The 23112-nt window shown below is 39.1% G+C and overlaps 2 protein-coding genes across 4 annotated transcripts; both read left to right on the forward strand.

Moving 5' to 3' along the window:
- Positions 1-56: 56 nt before the first annotated feature.
- Positions 57-8876, forward strand: LOC122335718 (the record flags this gene model as incomplete). Its single annotated transcript, XM_043233569.1, has 19 exons — positions 57-1883; positions 1978-2066; positions 2137-2335; positions 2420-2533; positions 3014-3169; positions 3351-3439; positions 3537-3735; positions 3825-3938; positions 5074-5190; positions 5414-5502; positions 5632-5830; positions 5920-6033; positions 7177-7293; positions 7515-7603; positions 7700-7898; positions 7988-8101; positions 8213-8329; positions 8550-8638; positions 8735-8876. Coding segments are annotated over exons 1-19 (2403 nt in total), but the record flags the coding sequence as incomplete, so codon positions are not given.
- A 6-nt stretch (positions 8877-8882) lies between these two features.
- On the forward strand, positions 8883-20947 carry LOC122335727. 3 transcript variants are annotated; one of them, XM_043233584.1, is made up of 23 exons: positions 8883-8932; positions 9022-9135; positions 9247-9363; positions 9584-9672; positions 9769-9967; positions 10057-10170; positions 10282-10398; positions 10619-10707; positions 10804-11002; positions 11092-11205; positions 11317-11433; positions 11654-11742; positions 11839-12037; positions 13160-13273; positions 16489-16605; positions 17138-17226; positions 18158-18356; positions 18443-18556; positions 18661-18777; positions 19356-19444; positions 19655-19853; positions 20046-20159; positions 20247-20947. In XM_043233584.1, the coding sequence occupies exons 1-23, from the start codon at positions 8900-8902 to the stop codon at positions 20253-20255; spliced, it is 2751 nt and encodes a 916-aa protein (XP_043089519.1). In that variant the 5' UTR covers positions 8883-8899; the 3' UTR covers positions 20256-20947. The 3 variants fall into 3 exon arrangements, with proteins under 3 accessions (XP_043089519.1, XP_043089522.1, XP_043089521.1); XM_043233586.1 differs by lacking the exons at positions 8883-8932; positions 9022-9135; positions 9247-9363; ... (9 more) ...; positions 11839-12037; positions 13160-13273 and adding exons at positions 13786-13809; positions 13906-14104; positions 14194-14307; ... (6 more) ...; positions 15975-16173; positions 16263-16376; XM_043233587.1 differs by lacking the exons at positions 10619-10707; positions 10804-11002; positions 11092-11205; positions 11317-11433.
- The last annotated feature ends 2165 nt before the right edge of the window (positions 20948-23112 follow it).

A 23112-nucleotide genomic window follows, 5' to 3' on the forward strand; every position in this document is an offset into this window, starting at 1 on the left:
AATCTTATCTTTATTTGTTCTGTATATTCCCAGCAAGCCAAAAGCTCCTAATCAGAGTCAGAAGAGGTGATAGATACAGATAGATTCTTTCTTAGGGCTTTTTCACACTAAATGCAAATGTTCAGTGAAATGCAGATTGCCAACAAATGCCTTTATTCACACCAGATCCAACTAGTTTTTGCCTTCGGTTAAGTTCATCGAGTGATCAGATTACCATTTTATGACTCATTATTCATAAACTGGCATGTTGACAATGTTAACCGCTTCATGAGGCGCATCACTACAGAGAAGACCATCGGGGCTTTAACTAAATCACATCAAATATACTGAAGTATAAAACCGTATGATGTTATGCAACTAAATGTTTTCCAAATCTGTGCACATGCTCCAGCATAAGAAAAAACAGCTTGGTTTTAACACAAAGTACAGAAAATAATTTTGAATTGTTACAATCAAATGGCCGTATATTTGTTTCCTTTCTGGCTGGTCCAACAAGTCTTATGTAATAATTAATATACACAATTAATTACTGATCAGCTGTTTGTAACTTGGATAGGTTTTACTGCACTGTATATTAGTGAAAAACTATAATCTTTATTGTATATATGAATTATTTGTTCATAAAAACTTCAAACGTATTGCTAGATTCTTAATATTGACAAACTGAACTGTAAGTAATTTGAATGTAATGTAACCACAATAATCTGTAGTCATTGGTTGACATGTTCAAAGTGCGTCCTTTCATAGATGAAGTGAAAAACACCATTATGTTCTGATCCTGCATGTTGCTTTTCATGACCTTGTGAGAGTTCTTCTAACTGAGCGAGGCATTTGATTATCAAAGTCACAGGTCTGCCCTCTGGCTGGAACAGGTTTCACAACACATAAATTACACGACTGTCACACGACTGTCACACGATGGGCTAACAACATTAATGAGCTATACCAATCAATACAATACTGTAGAAGAAAGGAGACGATGCATGATAGATTGAATTATTTTGAAATAGTTGACGCATAATACCAGGTTGATGTAAAATACTCTGAAGACCAAGGTGAAGAAATGTGTTTCATGATGGTTTTTATACTTTTGAATGTTTTTATACCAATACCTATTTTACAATTATGACTCAGGAGCACAAAACCAGGCATAAGGGTGTTTTTATTTTATTTTTATTCAATTTTTTTTATTTGTTTTGTTTTAATTAAACACTATTTGAAAATCTGAGATTGCAAAAAAAAACCCAGTATACTCAGAAAATAACCTCTGAAGTCCTTAGCAATGCATATTACTAATCAAAAGTTAAGTTTTGATATATGTACGGTAATCAATGTGCAAATGACTTTTGGGATACGAAAAGAAATTTTGACCTGTTCAATGTCTTTGTCTGTTACTACAAATATACCTGTGCTACTTATGACTGCTTTTGTGCTCCAGGCTCACTATTTAACAAAAATAAGTTACCAAAAAATGTATAAAGTGAAATAAAGTAGCTACAGCTAACTAGTTACAGTTCAGGTGACATCAGGTGACTATGAAATTAATTGCAATAAAGACATGAAAAAGTCTATCTGCAAAACACTTGTAAGCTTTGAACATCGATGCACAATGTGGCTTTGGGCAAAACAGTTGTGAGAACGCAAATGATCCTGTCCATCACTGCTTGAAATCTCGCCTCTGGGTTGCTGAGCCGAAATGAACTCTATGAAACCCCCTGAAGGCTAGACCGCTCCTACCCACCAAAAGTATAAAACCAAGACCACCACCTGCAGAGCTCACCCAGAACCCATAATACACCTGTGCATCAGCCCTTTAGATCGACAACATGAGCTTCACGTTCACGTCAGAGTTCCAGTCCAGCTTCCAGACCATCTCCAGCTTCGTGAGTGATCTCTTAGTCTTTCTTACACACCTGATGTATATATTTTCGAGATCAGATGTAAAACCTTATCATAAATGCTATATTTACTCTGCAGGGCGTTCCTTACGTGAGTCGTATCTCTGGTGGACTGAAAGCTGGGAAAGCCGTCTTCATTCAGGGATCTGTTCCCTCTGGATGTGAGAGGTGAATCTCACTATAAATGTGTGTTTGAGTAACTAGTTGACGGTTTTCACGTTGTATTCCATCATTGCAGCTTTGTGGTGAACCTGAAGTGTGGAGAGTCCAAAGGAGATGACATTGCTCTTCAAATCAAGCCCCTGTTCAGCAGCGACTGCATGGTCCTGAACAGCCGCCAGCATGGGTCATGGGGAGAAGAGGAGAAGATGGAGTTAGCTTTAAAACAGGGGACCGGCTTTGACCTGATGATTGCCGTAAATACTGAAAGTTATCAGGTGCGTTTTGATGATTGATCCTGTCCATTGAGTGCAGCATGCGAAGGCATAAAGACATGTCAATAAAGTGATTTCTATCTGAAGGTGCATCTGAACGGACGTGAAGTTGGCGCTTTCCAGCATCGTATATCTCTGGGTCGCGTCATCGCTCTGAGCATTGAAGGAGAGGTTTCTTTGACAAATGTGGCTTTCACCGAGGTGAGTGATAGTCCTTTTTTACATATATTTTCAGACTACATTAAATTAATTTAGTTTTCAAACCAGACATTCCTGTAATTTTGGCATTAGGGTATGATATCACACAGATAAAGGCTTGTCACAGCAGTCCTGCAATAAGACATCATCAAAACCTAGAATAAACACCTAGCTAATTCTTAGAATCAACCTGTTCTCCAACTAATATGCTTGTACAGGTCATTTGTCCAAATCCCTAAAATATAACCCATCAGAGCGTATGCTAAAATTATGCCTCTATCGGCAACAGAAAAGTTTCATATTAATGTTTTGTACTCTTTTATCTAAATTACATTTTGGGTTTTTGTAGCTCAGTTGGTAACACATTGTTAAATGTAAAATAGAGTGTTACCAATGAACACTTCAGTAAAAGCAAAAGATTAATAAATCAATGTCTGATTAAAACAATTGTATTAATCAACTCCTACTATCTTATTTTTACAGAGCTGGGATGGATGTTCTGTATCTGGGTGGAGTGAATGTATGCTTCACTCACAGGATGGGACAATCACTTCTGAAGAACATTCATCTGTGCTGGATGGAAGCTTTACTGTTCAACCACAGATGGGATTTTCACTGAGCAACCCAGTTCAAAATCCTGTGAGTTTCTAGGGATTCAGACAAAGTGCATGAAAAAACAGCAGTGCATGACATTTTATGATGCCCCTTTAAAATATAAAACTTCAAATAATAATAATAATAATAATGATAATACAAATTCAAAGCCTGCCATAAGAATCTGGTTACTACAGATCGATGCATATTTTCTTATTTACTACAGAACCTTCCTTATGTGGCCCCAATTTCAGGAGGACTGAGAGAAGGCATGGCCTTATTCCTGAAGGGAGTTGTTCCCACAAAAGCTGACAGGTAAGAAATAATCTTTGGACAGACAATGACATGACAACTTTGGACAATCTGCTGTTTTATTTGAATTTGGTGTTTAAAAAAATTAATTTTTATACAGGTTTGAGCTCAATTTTAAGACTGGGCCATCTGGCAATGATGACATTGCTTTCCACTTCAACCCTCGAATGGACCGGAAGGTGGCCATGAACAGTTTCAGGAACCGAGGCTGGCAAGCAGAGGAAAGTGTGTCTGACAACCCCTTTAAAAAGGGACAGCCTTTTGAGATGTTGACTGCCATCAAATCTGAAGGATATCAGGTACATGTTTGGAGAACGAGACTCACCACACTGCTAAAAGATAGATAGGACCTTGTCCTCACACGGGTTGTGTTGCTTTGCTTCATCAGGTTTATGTGAATGGTAAAGAGCTGTACACATTCAAGCACCGTGTACCGCTGGAGAAAGTGTCAACGTTAAATATCAGTGGAGATGTTGCTGTGGACCTTTCTGGTTTCATACAAGTAAGTAACATTTTCTGCAGCTGTGAACCCTGCTGAAAAATCCAGCATATATGGTCACCAGCATAAAATATGTTTTGCATGTTGAGACCAGCTTGGGATGCTGATGGGCCACCATTTGTTGTCTTTTGAGTGCTGGTATCATCCCAGAAAGACCACAACAAAAACATAATTTTTGTTCTTAGTTAAAGACCAAGAAAATGTTCTACATTTATTTAAATACATTTTTAATAAAGAAAAACATGTTGCTGATTATATTTACACTGTAAAATTCCCATGATATTTTCAATAATATTTAATAATGCTGACTGTATTGACATATCTATGTGCACTTTTTAAAATCAGTGACTGACAGCTGGATTTGGGCATATGTGACTTCCCAGATTAGTATGAAAATGTAGATGTGTCTAAAAAAATCTAGAAGAGTAGATGTCACTAGGTAAGTGACAAATGCTAAACAATACTCTGCTGTAAGAAAAAGGAAGTTTTTCACGGCATATGAAGTATGTTACAGCTGTGGGTGTATTCAGTGCAATGGGTGATATGAAATGTAGTCCAGTGTGAAGTGCAATAGTAGTCTGGTGCAAGAGTCCATAATAATAAGCGTGTGATCTCTGGTGGTAAGCAATTGAAAGGACAGGCACAGCAAAAGTGCCAAAAATTATGTTTTTCCCCAAAGCACTACTTGCATGCAGACAGCTGGCTTACTGATACTCATACAGCCCATGCTGGTGAAGCAGCATCACCATCTCTATTTTGCTTGAGAACAGCATGAATATACTAGTTCACCAGCAAGACCAGAGCTAAACCAGCATAAACCAGCCCGGACCAGCAATATATCAGCATAAACCAGCCTAAGCCTGCACTATACTGGTACTAACTACAATAAACCAGAACTATACCAACATAAACCAACTTAAACCAGCACTATACCAGCAAAACCTATCCTAGACCGGCACTATACCAGCTATAACCAGCAAAAACCAACATGAATCAGCATGATATCTATGCTACTTTATGCTGGGTTTTCAGTAGAGAAAGGGTTCAAGCATGAATGGTACTGTATCAGAATTCAGTGAGAGTGACATGGCAAGTAGTTCATAGTAAGTTCTAACTACACTCTCTCTTCCTGCTTTAGAACTGGAATGCATCCTCATTTGTTACTAAAGTCAAGTCCACAACTACATATCTGGGCCGCCCACATGGAAAACGCTCTACTGCACAGTCAGAAATTTTGCAGCCAGTACAAAACCCTGTGAGTTATTAATCATTTCCAGAGATGTCTGACTGCACAACAAAGTGCAAGCACTTAAAAAAAAACACCAATGAATTAGGAATATTTTACGAAGAGGATTATGACCACACCTTTTAACATAAATGAACTTCCACGTTTTTTATTTTAGCACGAAGCCTGAAATAAGAAACTGGTTAATGTAGGTTGATGCCAGATATAGATAGTTTTTTTGTGTTTACTGCAGAACCTTCCTTATGTGGCCCCAATTTCAGGAGGACTGAGAGAAGGCATGGCCTTATACTTACAAGGAGTTGTTCCAACTAATGCTGACAAGTAAGGAATCACTTTGTTGTTAACTTTGGGAAATTGAATACAAACATATATATAAATATATATATATATATATATATATATATATATATATATTATATATATATATATATAAAATTTATTCCCGTGCAGATTCGAAGTTAATTTCAAGACTGGGGAGTCCAGAAATGATGACATTGCTTTCCACTTCAACCCTCGAATGGACCGGAAGGTGGCGATGAACAGTTTCAGGAACCGAGGATGGCAGGCAGAGGAAAGTGTCTCTAACAACCCCTTTAAAAAGGGACAGCCTTTTGAGATGTTGACTGCCATCAAATCTGAAGGATATCAGGTACATGTTTGGAGAACGAGACTCACCACACTGCTAAAAGATAGATAGGACCTTGTCCTCACACGGGTTGTGTTGCTTTGCTTCATCAGGTTTATGTGAATGGTAAAGAGCTGTACACATTCAAGCACCGTGTACCGCTGGAAAAAGTGTCAACGATAAATATCAGTGGAGATGTTGCTGTGGACCTTTCTGGTTTCATACAAGTAAGTAGCTTTCACTTCGGTAGCAAAACTGATATTGTCACAAAATCCAGTCAGAGTGACTTTTAAGGGTGAAGTGCTTTCTAAAGTCATTTCTCCCTGTTCCCTGATTAGAACTGGAGAGCATCTGTATTTCCTACAAAAGTTACAACAAAAATCACCAATCTGGGAAGCTCACCTGGAGAACTTTCCACCGTACAAGCAGAGATCTTGCAGCCAGTCCAAAACCCTGTAAGTGTCTGGTCTTTTCCAATGACTTCCAAAAGCAGAACATAACCTGAGCACTTCATGAAGCAACAGTTCACGAGAACTGCTTCAACCAATAGAAATTTCCTCATAAATGATCATATGATTTATCATTGAAATTTCATCTTCCCATTTCTGTGAGTTCAAAGCCTGTCATAAGAATCTGGTTACTACAGATCGATGCATATTTTCTTATTTACTACAGAACCTTCCTTATGTGGCCCCAATTTCAGGAGGACTGAGAGAAGGCATGGCCTTATTCCTGAAGGGAGTTGTTCCCACAAAAGCTGACAGGTAAGGAATCACATTGTTGTCAATTTTCTGAAATTTGATGTAAAGAATTAGTTGTTACATCAACTTGGTTGCTTCAACATTTAATCTTCTATGCAGATTTGAAATAAATTTCAAGACTGGGCCGTCCAGCAATAATGACTTTGCATTCCACTTCAACCCTCGAATGGATAAGAATGTGGCCATGAACAGTGTGATAAATGGAAAATTTTGGAACCGAGGAAAGTGTGTCTGACAACCCCTTTAAAAGGGACAGCCTTTTGAGATGTTGACTGCCATCAAATCTGAAGGATATCAGGTACATGTTTGGAGAACGAGACTCACCACACTGCTAAAAGATAGATAGGACCTTGTCCTCACACGGGTTGTGTTGCTTTGCTTCATCAGGTTTATGTGAATGGTAAAGAGCTGTACACATTCAAGCACCGTGTACCGCTGGAGAAAGTGTCAACGTTAAATATCAGTGGAGATGTTGCGTGGACCTTTCTGGTTTCATACAAGTAAGTAGCTTTCACTTCGGCAGCAAAACTGATATTGTCACAAAATCCAGTCAGAGTGACTTTTATGGGTGAAGTGCTTTCTAAAGTCGTTTTCCCTGTTCCTGATTAGAACTGGAGAGCATCTGTATTTCCTACAAAAGTTACAACAAAAATCACCAATCTGGGAAGCTCACCTGGAGAACGTTCCACCGTACAAGCAGAGATCTTGCAGCCAGTCCAAAACCCTGTAAGTGTCTGGTCTTTTCCAATGACTTCCAAAAGCAGAACATAACCTGAGCACTTCATGAAGCAACAGTTCACGAGAATTGCTTCAACCAATAGAAAATTGCCTCATAAATGATCCAATGATTCATCACTGAAATTTCATATTCCCATTTCTGTGAGTTCAAAGCCTGTCATAAGAATCTGGTTACTACAGATCGATGCATATTTTCTTATTTACTACAGAACCTTCCTTATGTGGCCCCAGTTTCAGGAGGACTGAGAGAAGGCATGGCCTTATTCCTGAAGGGAGTTGTTCCCACAAAAGCTGACAGGTAAGGAATCACATTGTTGTCAGTTTTCTGAAATTTGATGTAAAGAATTAGTTGTTACATCAACTTGGTTGCTTCAACATTTAATCTTCTATGCAGATTTGAAATAAATTTCAAGACTGGGCCGTCCAGCAATGATGACTTTGCATTCCACTTCAACCCTCGAATGGATAAGAATGTGGCCATGAACAGTGTGATAAATGGAAATTTTGGAACCGAGGAAAGTGTGTCTGACAACCCCTTTAAAAAGGGACAGCCTTTTGAGATGTTGACTGCCATCAAATCTGAAGGATATCAGGTACATGTTTGGAGAACGAGACTCACCACACTGCTAAAAGATAGATAGGACCTTGTCCTCACACGGGTTGTGTTGCTTTGCTTCATCAGGTTTATGTGAATGGTAAAGAGCTGTACACATTCAAGCACCGTATACCGCTGGAAAAAGTGTCAACGATAAATATCAGTGGAGATGTTGCTGTGGACCTTTCTGGTTTCATACAAGTAAGTAGCTTTCACTTCGGCAGCAAAACTGATATTGTCACAAAATCCAGTCAGAGTGACTTTTAAGGGTGAAGTGCTTTCTAAAGTCATTTTTCCCTGTTCCCTGATTAGAACTGGAGAGCATCTGTATTTCCTACAAAAGTTACAACAAAAATCACCAATCTGGGAAGCTCACCTGGAGAACGTTCCACCGTACAAGCAGAGATCTTGCAGCCAGTCCAAAACCCTGTAAGTGTCTGGTCTTTTCCAATGACTTCCAAAAGCAGAACATAACCTGAGCACTTCATGAAGCAACAGTTCACGAGAACTGCTTCAACCAATAGAAATTTCCTCATAAATGATCATATGATTTATCATTGAAATTTCATCTTCCCATTTCTGTGAGTTCAAAACCTGCCATAAGAATCTGGTTACTACAGATCGATGCATATTTTCTTATTTACTACAGAACCTTCCTTATGTGGCCCCAATTTCAGGAGGACTGAGAGAAGGCATGGCCTTATTCCTGAAGGGAGTTGTTCCCACAAAAGCTGACAGGTAAGGAATCACATTGTTGTCAATTTTCTGAAATTGGATGTAAAGAATTAGTTGTTACATCAACTTGGTTGCTTCAACATTTAATCTTCTATGCAGATTTGAAATAAATTTCAAGACTGGGCCGTCCAGCAATGATGACTTTGCATTCCACTTCAACCCTCGAATGGATAAGAATGTGGCCATGAACAGTGTGATAAATGGAAACTTTGGAACCGAGGAAAGTGTGTCTGACAACCCCTTAAAAAGGGACAGCCTTTTGAGATGTTGACTGCCATCAAATCTGAAGGATATCAGGTACATGTTTGGAGAACGAGACTCACCACACTGCTAAAAGATAGATAGGACCTTGTCCTCACACGGGTTGTGTTGCTTTGCTTCATCAGGTTTATGTGAATGGTAAAGAGCTGTACACATTCAAGCACCGTGTACCGCTGGAAAAAGTATCAACGATAAATATCAGTGGAGATGTTGCTGTGGACCTTTCTGGTTTTATACAAGTAAGTAGCTTTCACTTCGGCAGCAAAACTGATATTGTCACAAAATCCAGTCAGAGTGACTTTTAAGGGTGAAGTGCTTTCTAAAGTCATTTTTCCCTGTTCCCTGATTAGAACTGGAGAGCATCTGTATTTCCTACAAAAGTTACAACAAAAATCACCAATCTGGGATGCTCACCTGGAGAACTTTCCACCATACAAGCAGAGATCATGCAGCCAGTCCAAAACCCTGTAAGTGTCTGGTCTTTTCCAGTGACTTCCAAAAGCAGAACATAACCTGAGCACTTCATGAAGCAACAGTTCACGAGAATTGCTTCAACCAATAGAAATTGCCTCATAAATGATCCAATGATTCATCACTGAAATTTCATATTTCCATTTCTGTGAGTTCAAAGCCTGTCATAAGAATCTGGTTACTACAGATCGATGCATATTTTCTTATTTACTACAGAACCTTCCTTATGTGGCCCCAATTTCAGGAGGACTGAGAGAAGGCATGGCCTTATTCCTGAAGGGAATTGTTCCCACAAAAGCTGACAGGTAAGGAATCACATTGTTGTCAGTTTTCTGAAATTTGATGTAAAGAATTAGTTGTTGCATCAACTTGGTTGCTTCAACATTTAATCTTCTATGCAGATTTGAAATAAATTTCAAGACTGGGCCGTCCAGCAATGATGACTTTGCATTCCACTTCAACCCTCGAATGGATAAGAATGTGGCCATGAACAGTGTGATAAATGGAAACTTTGGAACCGAGGAAAGTGTGTCTGACAACCCCTTTAAAAAGGGACAGCCTTTTGAGATGTTGACTGCCATCAAATCTGAAGGATATCAGGTACATGTTTGGAGAACGAGACTCACCACACTGCTAAAAGATAGATAGGACCTTGTCCTCACACGGGTTGTGTTGCTTTGCTTCATCAGGTTTATGTGAATGGTAAAGAGCTGTACACATTCAAGCACCGTGTACCGCTGGAGAAAGTGTCAACGTTAAATATCAGTGGAGATGTTGCTGTGGACCTTTCTGGTTTCATACAAGTAAGTAGCTTTCACTTCGGCAGCAAAACTGATATTGTCACAAAATCCAGTCAGAGTGACTTTTAAGGGTGAAGTGCTTTCTAAAGTCATTTTTGCCTGTTCCCTGATTAGAACTGGAGAGCATCTGTATTTCCTACAAAAGTTACAACAAAAATCACCAATCTGGGATGCTCACCTGGAGAACTTTCCACCGTACAAGCAGAGATCTTGCAGCCAGTCCAAAACCCTGTAAGTGTCTAGTCTTTTCCAATGACTTCCAAAAGCAGAACATAACCTGAGCACTTCATGAAGCAACAGTTCACGAGAACTGCTTCAACCAATAGAAATTTCCTCATAAATGATCATATGATTTATCATTGAAATTTCATCTTCCCATTTCTGTGAGTTCAAAACCTGCCATAAGAATCTGGTTACTACAGATCGATGCATATTTTCTTATTTACTACAGAACCTTCCCTATGTGGCCCCAATTTCAGGAGGACTAAGAGAAGGCATGGCCTTATTCTTGAAGGGAGTTGTTCCCACAAAAGCTGACAGGCAAGGAATCATATTGTTATCAATTTTCTGAAATTGGATGTAAAGAATTAGTTGTTACATCAACTTGGTTGCTTCAACATTTAATCTTCTATGCAGATTTGAAATAAATTTCAAGACTGGGCCGTCCAGCAATGATGACTTTGCATTCCACTTCAACCCTCGAATGGATAAGAATGTGGCCATGAACAGTGTGATAAATGGAAATTTTGGAACCGAGGAAAGTGTGTCTGACAACCCCTTTAAAAAGGGACAGCCTTTTGAGATGTTGACTGCCATCAAATCTGAAGGATATCAGGTACATGTTTGGAGAACGAGACTCACCACACTGCTAAAAGATAGATAGGACCTTGTCCTCACACGGGTTGTGTTGCTTTGCTTCATCAGGTTTATGTGAATGGTAAAGAGCTGTACACATTCAAGCACCGTATACCGCTGGAAAAAGTGTCAACGATAAATATCAGTGGAGATGTTGCTGTGGACCTTTCTGGTTTCATACAAGTAAGTAGCTTTCACTTCGGCAGCAAAACTGATATTGTCACAAAATCCAGTCAGAGTGACTTTTAAGGGTGAAGTGCTTTCTAAAGTCGTTTTTCCCTGTTCCCTGATTAGAACTGGAGAGCATCTGTATTTCCTACAAAAGTTACAACAAAAATCACCAATCTGGGAAGCTCACCTGGAGAACTTTCCACCGTACAAGCAGAGATCTTGCAGCCAGTCCAAAACCCTGTAAGTGTCTGGTCTTTTCCAATGACTTCCAAAAGCAGAACATAACCTGAGCACTTCATGAAGCAACAGTTCACGAGAACTGCTTCAACCAATAGAAATTTCCTCATAAATGATCATATGATTTATCATTGAAATTTCATCTTCCCATTTCTGTGAGTTCAAAACCTGCCATAAGAATCTGGTTACTACAGATCGATGCATATTTTCTTATTTACTACAGAACCTTCCTTATGTGGCCCCAGTTTCAGGAGGACTGAGAGAAGGCATGGCCTTATTCCTGAAGGGAGTTGTTCCCACAAAAGCTGACAGGTAAGGAATCACATTGTTGTCAATTTTCTGAAATTGGATGTAAAGAATTAGTTGTTACATCAACTTGGTTGCTTCAACATTTAATCTTCTATGCAGATTTGAAATAAATTTCAAGACTGGGCCGTCCAGCAATGATGACTTTGCATTCCACTTCAACCCTCGAATGGATAAGAATGTGGCCATGAACAGTGTGATAAATGGAAATTTTGGAACCGAGGAAAGTGTGTCTGACAACCCCTTTAAAAAGGGACAGCCTTTTGAGATGTTGACTGCCATCAAATCTGAAGGATATCAGGTACATGTTTGGAGAACGAGACTCACCACACTGCTAAAAGATAGATAGGACCTTGTCCTCACACGGGTTGTGTTGCTTTGCTTCATCAGGTTTATGTGAATGGTAAAGAGCTGTACACATTCAAGCACCGTGTACCGCTGGAAAAAGTATCAACGATAAATATCAGTGGAGATGTTGCTGTGGACCTTTCTGGTTTTATACAAGTAAGTAGCTTTCACTTCGGCAGCAAAACTGATATTGTCACAAAATCCAGTCAGAGTGACTTTTAAGGGTGAAGTACTTTCTAAAGTCATTTTTCCCTGTTCCCTGATTAGAACTGGAGAGCATCTGTATTTCCTACAAAAGTTACAACAAAAATCACCAATCTGGGATGCTCACCTGGAGAACTTTCCACCATACAAGCAGAGATCTTGCAGCCAGTCCAAAACCCTGTAAGTGTCTGGTCTTTTCCAGTGACTTACAAAAGCAGAACATAACCTGAGCACTTCATGAAGCAACAGTTCACGAGAATTGCTTCAACCAATAGAAATTGCCTCATAAATGATCCAATGATTCATCACTGAAATTTCATATTCCCATTTCTGTGAGTTCAAAGCCTGCCATAAGAATCTGGTTACTACAGATCGATGCATATTTTCTTATTTACTACAGAACCTTCCTTATGTGGCCCCAGTTTCAGGAGGACTGAGAGAAGGCATGGCCTTATTCCTGAAGGAGTTGTTCCCACAAAAGCTGACAGGTAAGGAATCACATTGTTGTCAATTTTCTGAAATTTGATGTAAAGAATTAGTTGTTACATCAACTTGGTTGCTTCAACATTTAATCTTCTATGCAGATTTGAAATAAATTTCAAGACTGGGCCGTCCAGCAATGATGACTTTGCATTCCACTTCAACCCTCGAATGGATAAGAATGTGGCCATGAACAGTGTGATAAATGGAAATTTTGGAACCGAGGAAAGTGTGTCTGACAACCCCTTTAAAAGGGACAGCCTTTTGAGATGTTGACTGCCATCAAATCTGAAGGATATCAGGTACATGTTTGGAGAACGAGACTCACCACACTGCTAAAAGATAGATAGGACCTTGTCCTCACACGGGTTGTGTTGCTTTGCTTCATCAGGTTTATGTGAATGGTAAAGAGCTGTACACATTCAAGCACCGTGTACCGCTGGAGAAAGTGTCAACGTTAAATATCAGTGGAGATGTTGCTGTGGACCTTTCTGGTTTCATACAAGTAAGTAGCTTTCACTTCGGCAGCAAAACTGATATTGTCACAAAATCCAGTCAGAGTGACTTTTAAGGGTGAAGTGCTTTCTAAAGTCATTTTTGCCTGTTCCCTGATTAGAACTGGAGAACATCTGTATTTCCTACAAAAGTTACAACAAAAATCACCAATCTGGGAAGCTCACCTGGAGAACTTTCCACCGTACAAGCAGAGATCTTGCAGCCAGTCCAAAACCCTGTAAGTGTCTGGTCTTTTCCAATGACTTCCAAAAGCAGAACATAACCTGAGCACTTCATGAAGCAACAGTTCACGAGAACTGCTTCAACCAATAGAAATTTCCTCATAAATGATCCAACGATTCATCATTGAAATTTCATATTCCCATTTCTGTGAGTTCAAAACCTGCCATAAGAATCTGGTTACTACAGATCGATGCATATTTTCTTATTTACTACAGAACCTTCCTTATGTGGCCCCAGTTTCAGGAGGACTGAGAGAAGGCATGGCCTTATTCCTGAAGGAGTTGTTCCCACAAAAGCTGACAGGTAAGGAATCACATTGTTGTCAATTTTCTGAAATTGGATGTAAAGAATTAGTTGTTACATCAACTTGGTTGCTTCAACATTTAATCTTCTATGCAGATTTGAAATAAATTTCAAGACTGGGCCGTCCAGCAATGATGACTTTGCATTCCACTTCAACCCTCGAATGGATAAGAATGTGGCCATGAACAGTGTGATAAATGGAAATTTTGGAACCGAGGAAAGTGTGTCTGACAACCCCTTTAAAAAGGGACAGCCTTTTGAGATGTTGACTGCCATCAAATCTGAAGGATATCAGGTACATGTTTGGAGAACGAGACTCACCACACTGCTAAAAGATAGATAGGACCTTGTCCTCACACGGGTTGTGTTGCTTTGCTTCATCAGGTTTATGTGAATGGTAAAGAGCTGTACACATTCAAGCACCGTGTACCGCTGGAGAAAGTGTCAACGTTAAATATCAGTGGAGATGTTGCTGTGGACCTTTCTGGTTTCATACAAGTAAGTAGCTTTCACTTCGGCAGCAAAACTGATATTGTCACAAAATCCAGTCAGAGTGACTTTTAAGGGTGAAGTGCTTTCTAAAGTCATTTTTCCCTGTTCCCTGATTAGAACTGGAGAGCATCTGTATTTCCTACAAAAGTTACAACAAAAATCACCAATCTGGGATGCTCACCTGGAGAACTTTCCACCGTACAAGCAGAGATCATGCAGCCAGTCCAAAACCCTGTAAGTGTCTGGTCTTTTCCAGTGACTTCCAAAAGCAGAACATAACCTGAGCACTTCATGAAGCAACAGTTCACGAGAATTGCTTCAACCAATAGAAATTGCCTCATAAATGATCCAATGATTCATCACTGAAATTTCATATTTCCATTTCTGTGAGTTCAAAGCCTGTCATAAGAATCTGGTTACTACAGATCGATGCATATTTTCTTATTTACTACAGAACCTTCCCTATGTGGCCCCAATTTCAGGAGGACTGAGAGAAGGCATGGCCTTATTCTTGAAGGGAGTTGTTCCCACAAAAGCTGACAGGTAAGGAATCACATTGTTGTCAATTTTCTGAAATTGGATGTAAAGAATTAGTTGTTACATCAACTTGGTTGCTTCAACATTTAATCTTCTATGCAGATTTGAAATAAATTTCAAGACTGGGCCGTCCAGCAATGATGACTTTGCATTCCACTTCAACCCTCGAATGGATAAGAATGTGGCCATGAACAGTGTGATAAATGGAAACTTTGGAACCGAGGAAAGTGTGTCTGACAACCCCTTTAAAAAGGGACAGCCTTTTGAGATGTTGACTGCCATCAAATCTGAAGGATATCAGGTACATGTTTGGAGAACGAGACTCACCACACTGCTAAAAGATAGATAGGACCTTGTCCTCACACGGGTTGTGTTGCTTTGCTTCATCAGGTTTATGTGAATGGTAAAGAGCTGTACACATTCAAGCACCGTATACCGCTGGAAAAAGTGTCAACGATAAATATCAGTGGAGATGTTGCTGTGGACCTTTCTGGTTTCATACAAGTAAGTAGCTTTCACTTCGGCAGCAAAACTGATATTGTCACAAAATCCAGTCAGAGTGACTTTTAAGGGTGAAGTGCTTTCTAAAGTCATTTTCCCTGTTCCCTGATTAGAACTGGAGAGCATCTGTATTTCCTACAAAAGTTACAACAAAAATCACCAATCTGGGATGCTCACCTGGAGAACTTTCCACCGTACAAGCAGAGATCTTGCAGCCAGTCCAAAACCCTGTAAGTGTCTGGTCTTTTCCAGTGACTTACAAAAGCAGAACATAACCTGAGCACTTCATGAAGCAACAGTTCAAGAGAATTGCTTCAACCAATAGAAATTTCCTCATAAATGATCCAACGATTCATCACTGAAATTTCATATTCCCATTTCTGTGAGTTCAAAACCTGCCATAAGAATCTGGTTACTACAGATCGATGCATATTTTCTTATTTACTACAGAACCTTCCTTATGTGGCCCCAATTTCAGGAGGACTGAGAGAAGGCATGGCCTTATTCCTGAAGGGAGTTGTTCCCACAAAAGCTGACAGGTAAGGAATCACATTGTTGTCAATTTTCTGAAATTGGATGTAAAGAATTAGTTGTTACATCAACTTGGTTGCTTCAACATTTAATCTTCTATGCAGATTTGAAATAAATTTCAAGACTGGGCCGTCCAGCAATGATGACTTTGCATTCCACTTCAACCCTCGAATGGATAAGAATGTGGCCATGAACAGTGTGATAAATGGAAACTTTGGAACCGAGGAAAGTGTGTCTGACAACCCCTTTAAAAAGGGACAGCCTTTTGAGATGTTGACTGCCATCAAATCTGAAGGATATCAGGTACATGTTTGGAGAACGAGACTCACCACACTGCTAAAAGATAGATAGGACCTTGTCCTCACACGGGTTGTGTTGCTTTGCTTCATCAGGTTTATGTGAATGGTAAAGAGCTGTACACATTCAAGCACCGTGTACCGCTGGAGAAAGTGTCAACGTTAAATATCAGTGGAGATGTTGCTGTGGACCTTTCTGGTTTCATACAAGTAAGTAACATTTTCTGCAGCTTTGCAAATATTGCAGAATGAATGTTATTTTACTATAATCTATTGAAAATGACATGAAAATTAAAGAGCCTTTTGAATACTTTCACTGTAGAACTGGAGCAAATGCTTATTTGTTACAAAAGTCACATCAAGAGGTACACATCTGGGCAGCTCACGCTGGGACCTTTCCACCATACAGTCAGAGGTCTTAAAGCCTGTCCAACACCTTGTGAGTGACTAATTCTTTCCAGTGGCACCTCACTGCCTATTAAAATGCTAAAATTTAAAAGATGTAGTACACCCAAAAATTACAAGTTTATTATAATTTTCTCATGCTCATATTGTTACAATGCCATGCGACTGATCTTTTATCTGTGGAATATAATTTTCAGTTGTTTAGTTTTTTTGTTTATTAGAAGGATCTATTGTTGTTTTGGACCCCTCTGACATTTAATGTAACGATAAAAATAAGCAAAACATTTATTAGTAAATATTTAGTTGTTTTACACAAAAAAGGTCACGCAGTTTCAGAATAATTTGATTATACAAACCTATATATCTGTCTAAACTATCTTTTAATGAAATATACAGTATTGTATAATCTTAATACAATGGTATCAACCAAATGCAATTTCTTTGACATGTTTTCAGTTTGCAGTACCAACTCTAAACAACAACAACATAAAATAGTTAAAAATTTCCATTTTGTCCCCTGCCACAATATTTTTATTCATGTAACATCTATTTTGTGTTTACTGTAGACTATTCCTTACATGGGCCCGATTTCAGGAGGACTGAGAGAAGGCATGGCCTTGTACTTGCAGGGAGTTGTTCCTGCTAATGCTGACCGGTAAGCTAGTATTTATGCAACCAAATACAAAATTAAATCAAAACTATATTGTACTATAGGCGAATTTGAACAGAGATATGCTTAGGTAATGTCAACCTTACGGGTGTGACGAGATCTTGTACCACAATATCTTGCGATTTGAGATTTCTCTTGAGGTAAAAAGCTGTCTCACGATATTGCCTTGATGATCAATGTAAGGGTGAAATTACTATAGAATATGTCACTGCTACATTTACATTACATCACTGTCGTTTTGTTTTTTATAGAAATAAAAACGTTTTAATGCAGTTGGATAACAGTTGCTTTAATTCTAAACTGAGAGCTTTATTGAAGCACAGCGGCAAAGTTCAAACATCAGCAAACAGAAATATCCAAAACAAAACAGGCAGCGAAACACTCGTAAAACACAAGGCAACAGTCCAGGGTCGAAATCCAAGATCGCAATCTAAAGAAACAAACAGAAACGAGACAATGAATACATACTTAATAACAAACGTGAAACAAAACTTAGCAAAAAACTGTGAAAACGCTTGGTAAGAGTCCAGAACAGAAAACAATACTCCACTTCTTCTGTTTGGCATGGCCCAGCTTAAACAGGAAGAAGCAGGGGGAACTAAGTCTTTATATTAGTCTTTATTTAACTTTACTTTGTTGAGCTCTTCGGATAGCTTGGCTATGTTTAAATGTGCTATATAAACAAAACTTACTTACTTTACTTACTTAAAACACTATTGCATGATATATATTCAGGCATCACAATATTAAAATAGTTTTGACACTGCACCAAAGATGCAAGAGATACACATCTCTGCACTAAATAAATCAAATAATACTTGATTTGATGTGTTTTTTCATTGTCTCCAATCTCAGTTTATCATAATGTAGAGAAACAAGTCATTGTCTAGATGATTATGTCTCAACTTTCATGCAGGTTTAGGATAAATTTCAAGACCGGGCCAACTGACAAGCATGAAACTGCTTTCCACTTCAACCCCAGAATGGGCTCAAATGTGGTCATGAACAGCTTCAGGAACGGAAAATGGGAAACCGAGGAACATTTCTCTGACAACCCCTTTAAAAAGGGGGAAGATTTTGATATGTTCTTTGTTGTCAAATCTGAAGGATATCAGGTATGTGTATTAAGACACAAACACTCGCAGTACCTAAAAGGGAGCTAGGACTCTGTCCTCACACGGGTTGTGTTTCAATTCATCAGGTGCACGTGAACGGTAAAGAGCTGCACACATTCAAGCACCGTATACCGCTGGAGAAAGTGACAATGTTAAATATCAACGGAGACGTTGCTGTGAACCTTTTTGGCTTAATTCAAGTAAGTTACATTTTCTGAGGATGTGGCGAGATTGCAGCAAGACTGATACTGGGTATGAAAAGTAAAGACCTTTCTACTTTTAACACGTTCTATTTTCTTAATAGAACTGGAGCAAATCTTCATTTGCCTCCGCCGTCACGTCAAGAACTGCACACCTGAGCAGCTCGCACAGGGAACTTTCCAGCATAAAGTCAGAGGTCCTTCAGTCCGTCCAGAATCCTGTGAGCGACCAATCCTTGACGCCCAAGAATACTACTCCACCGTATTATTCTCTAGACGCTATGTCCGAAAAAATAGTTTGTGAATGCATGCGAACTATGTTTTGTAATGAAATGTACATTAATGTGCAGCAAAAAAGTCAAGCACTTAAAGAGATGGTCCGCTTAAAAATTCTGTTGTTTACTCTCCCTCATGTAAATCTAGTTTACTTTAAAACAGTATTTTTTGGGAAAGTAACTATTAGTTACTAGTGCATGAAAACTCTCATGATCACTGATTTTCGAATATCCATCTTAAAGGCATAGTTCAACAAAACTAAAAATCCTGTCATTAATTGCTCACCCTCATGTCATTCCAAACCCCTAAGACCTTCAGAACACAAATGAAAACATCTATGGAGGGTCAGAGAGCTCTCTCAATTCAGCAGAAATATCTTTATTTGTGTTCCGGAGATGAATGAAGGTCTTATGGGTTTGGAGAGACGTGAGGGTGAGGATTACTGATACAATTTTCATTTTTGGTGAACTAGTACTTTAAGGAATCTAGACCCTGCCTCAAGATTTTATTGTGTTTACTACAGACTCTTCCTTATGTGGCCCCAATTCCAGGAGGACTGAGAGAAGGAATGGCCTTATATGTGCAAGGAGTCGTTCCCACTAATGCAGAGCGGTAATTAATACTCCATTGTGTGCTGAATTAGGCTTAAATAAAGACAGTTACCACATGACAAGAAAAAGTCACGGTGCAATATTATCTCGATGCATATTATTTTATGCAAGAGAGACCCAGCCTTGCACTAAATAGACGTTAAATAATATGCGTCCTGTCGTAATTCTTTTACTTCATGAGGTTGGTAATTATTCTGATCCTGATCGTTAGGTTTTCGGTCAATTTCAAGACTGGGTCAACTGACAAGCATGACATTGCTTTCCACTTCAACCCTCGAATGGACCGGAAGGTGGTCATGAACCACTACAGGAACGGGAAATGGGGAGCCGAGGAAAGCGTCTCTGACAACCCCTTTAAGAAGGGAGAAGCTTTCGAGATGTTCTTTGTCGTCAGATCTGAAGGATATCAGGTAAGTGTTTAATATGACTCTAAAAAAAGAGCTAAGAATCAGTTACTTGATGAGATTTTCGAGCATGATTTGTTGACATATCTAGTAAATAAAACATATTTATCAAATGAAAGGTTTTTTTGCAACTGCCAAGCGGTGGTGTGACCATAAGAAGTTGAGTGAATATTGGCTGAATTGTTTTGCTTTGGTTAGGTGCGTATTAAAGACAAACAGTACAGCATGTTCAAGCACCGCATCCCTCTGGAAAACGTGACTATCATCCACATTTATGGAAATGTCTCCATCAGCTTCCTTGGGTTTGTCACGGTGAGCGATTTCAACCTGTGTCTTCTTTACTAATACACTGAAAACAGCTTACGGCTTAAAGCTCACAGCTTTCCTTTGTTTTCGCAGGGAATGTGAACAGGATCATCTCTGAAGTGAAAATGTCCTCAACCTAATCTTCACACATTTCATTTATTCAATCAGCAGACACTTTTATTTAAAGAGACTTATAATGGAGACCCAGACTATACACTGATGCCGATCTAAACCATTGCCACAAATCAAGGTTACTGCGTTTAAAACTAAATAAAATGCCTTTGAGTCGCAATACAAACACAAAGGCTCTATATAGACATCTGTTCAGCATTTTATATTCAGAAAAAGGTTTTACTTTGATACTTTATTAGCAGTGTGGGGATTTTAATAGGAGCTGATGATTGTGTGAATCTTAACACTAAAATATTTCTTAAAACAATCAAAATGTATTTGTCTCAGATCGCTTGGTTAGTTTAACATGAGTTAGTTTTAGAAGCAGAATTCACAGATAATAGCTCAAAAATATCTCTCTCTCTCTCTCTCTCTCTATATATATATATACACATATATATGAATTGGTTATTTTCATAAATGACCACAAGGTGGAACTATTTCTACAGCCAGTGTCTGCTCAGCCTTCATCAACAGGAAGGGGAAAAAAGCAATGAAAAACTGAACACAATGTGCTTATTGTTATTACTACCCGCTACACCCATCATTACCAAAATACAAAGAATGATTCTTCTCCAAATATGTTACTATATCGGTGTGGAATAAATCTGACTGGTGTTTAAGTCTTCTCTCGGTCTGGACTTTAGTTTTTGTAGTTAATCACCTCACAGCATTGCTGATTCATACATGTGTACGTATTCAGGAAACACAAGCTCCACCTGAAAACACAAATACAATGTAATAGAGGTCATTTGTCTCATTGAGGCTATATAACATCAATGCGGTCTTCATGAAGAAATACGTCCGTGCGGGAAGAAGTGAAAGCCCAGTGATCCACGTCCCTCTCATTAGACAGCACTCGGGTTTCTCTAACGTGATAACACCTCTGGATCTTTAGTAATCCGCTTCTTCAAGTAGAGAGCTGTGATAACGAGACGGATGAGAGGCGAAGGCAGACCGGAGTCAGTGGAAAAGCACTCGGAGAGCGGGACGTAGTCGTGAAGATGATGCAGTACATCCTGCGGTCCTCTTATAAATCTGATGCCCGAGTCTCATGAATCAGAGTCCTCCTGCTCGCGCTGTATAACTGGAGTTTGATTTACTGAACTATAACATCTACCTGTTGCTTTGCATCTTTGGGCACGCAAATGGATTTCATAACTACAGCTGAGCTCGTACACGCCTCCCTCAGAAACCAGACGGACCGTACAACATTTTATTCTAATACTACATATTTAAACAGGTTGATATTTGCATCAGAAACAAAAGATCATTAACAGCATTTGCGTACCCCGAAGTGAGAGAGGATTACGTGAATAATACATGAGTTATTCAAACCGCCAGCTATTTGTTATTCTAGGTTAATATTCATTTCTACATGCATTTGTGTCTTTGGCATTGCATGGTTTTGTAAACAGTAGTGTGTTTATATAATAACACAGTATTTAACAGTATCCTAGAGCAATGCTTTACAATAAGGTTACATTTTTCAACTTTAGTCTTAGTAAAGTGAACTAACATAAAAAAAAATACTTCAAATCATTGATTAGTTGATGTTTCAATCATTGATTGATCTGAACAGGTATTAACTAATGTTAAGAAAGACTGATAAAATATTAGTAATACATATATTTCTCAATGTTAATGTTAGTTAATGCATTAAGTAACGGGTCTTTATTGTAAAGTGTTGTCAGTTCATTGTTAGTTTATGATATAATGCATTAACTAAAGTACTGAGCAGTTATTTTAACATAAAATCAGACTGGTTCAGTGATATTAAATAATTTAGATATCACTGTTTTAGTGTAATGAATTGAATCTTACCCTTCTAACGGACTAAAGCAGAACACTGTTATATGATCTGTCCTACTTTTTAAACGCTAGAGCTTCGGCAAGGCGTATATAAACTATGAGTATAAATATATGGCTGTAAAGTAATGTCACGCTACCGTCCGCTCTCGGTCTGTTTCCGTATCCTGCAGCATGAAACCGTATCTGAACGCAAACACCGCTGGGTCGAAGTTCAAGGTACTGTAAGAGGTCTTTATTGTCCCGAGTTAAAGTGTGATGGACTGTCTCTCTGCAGCTGTGTGTGTGTGTGTGTGTGTGTGTGTGTGTGTGTGTGTGGGTGGGTCATCCTCCACAGACCGGTCAATTTCTCTGCTATTTCCTATCCTCCGGCCCCAAACACATGATCCTTGTGTACACTACACACTACATCATCAACACACAGACAAACATTTCTCAAGAAGACTTATCACAAACACTATCGTAAAGATTAATGATTTGTAGCTTTATTCTAAAATTAAAGCATCTTATGTTTTAGAAGCAGTGTCATACCAACCTCAGACCTCTGTGTTTGTGTGTGTGTGTGTGTGTGAGTGTGTGTGTGTGTGTGTGTGTGTGTGTGTGTGTGTGTGTGTGTGTGTGTGTGTGTGTGTGTGTGTGTGTGTGTGTGTGTGTGTGTGTGTGTGTGTGTGTGTGTGTGTGTGTGTGTGTGTGTGTGTGTGTGTGTGTGTGTGTGTGTGTGTGTGTGTGTGTGTGTGTGTGTGTGTGTGTGTGTGTGTGTGTGTGTGTGTGTGTGTGTGTGTGTGTGTGTGTGTGTGTGTGTGTGTGTGTGTGTGTGTGTGTGTGTGTGTGTGTGTGTGTGTGTGTGTGTGTGTGTGTGTGTGTGTGTGTGTGTGTGTGTGTGTGTGTGTGTGTGTGTGTGTGTGTGTGTGTGTGTGTGTGTGTGTGTGTGTGTGTGTGTGTGAGTGTGTGTGTGTGTGTGTGTGTGTGTGTGTGTGTG

The sequence above is a fragment of the Puntigrus tetrazona genome, unplaced genomic scaffold, assembly GCF_018831695.1.
Source record: "Puntigrus tetrazona isolate hp1 unplaced genomic scaffold, ASM1883169v1 S000000896, whole genome shotgun sequence".
Lineage (NCBI taxonomy): Eukaryota > Metazoa > Chordata > Actinopteri > Cypriniformes > Cyprinidae > Puntigrus > Puntigrus tetrazona.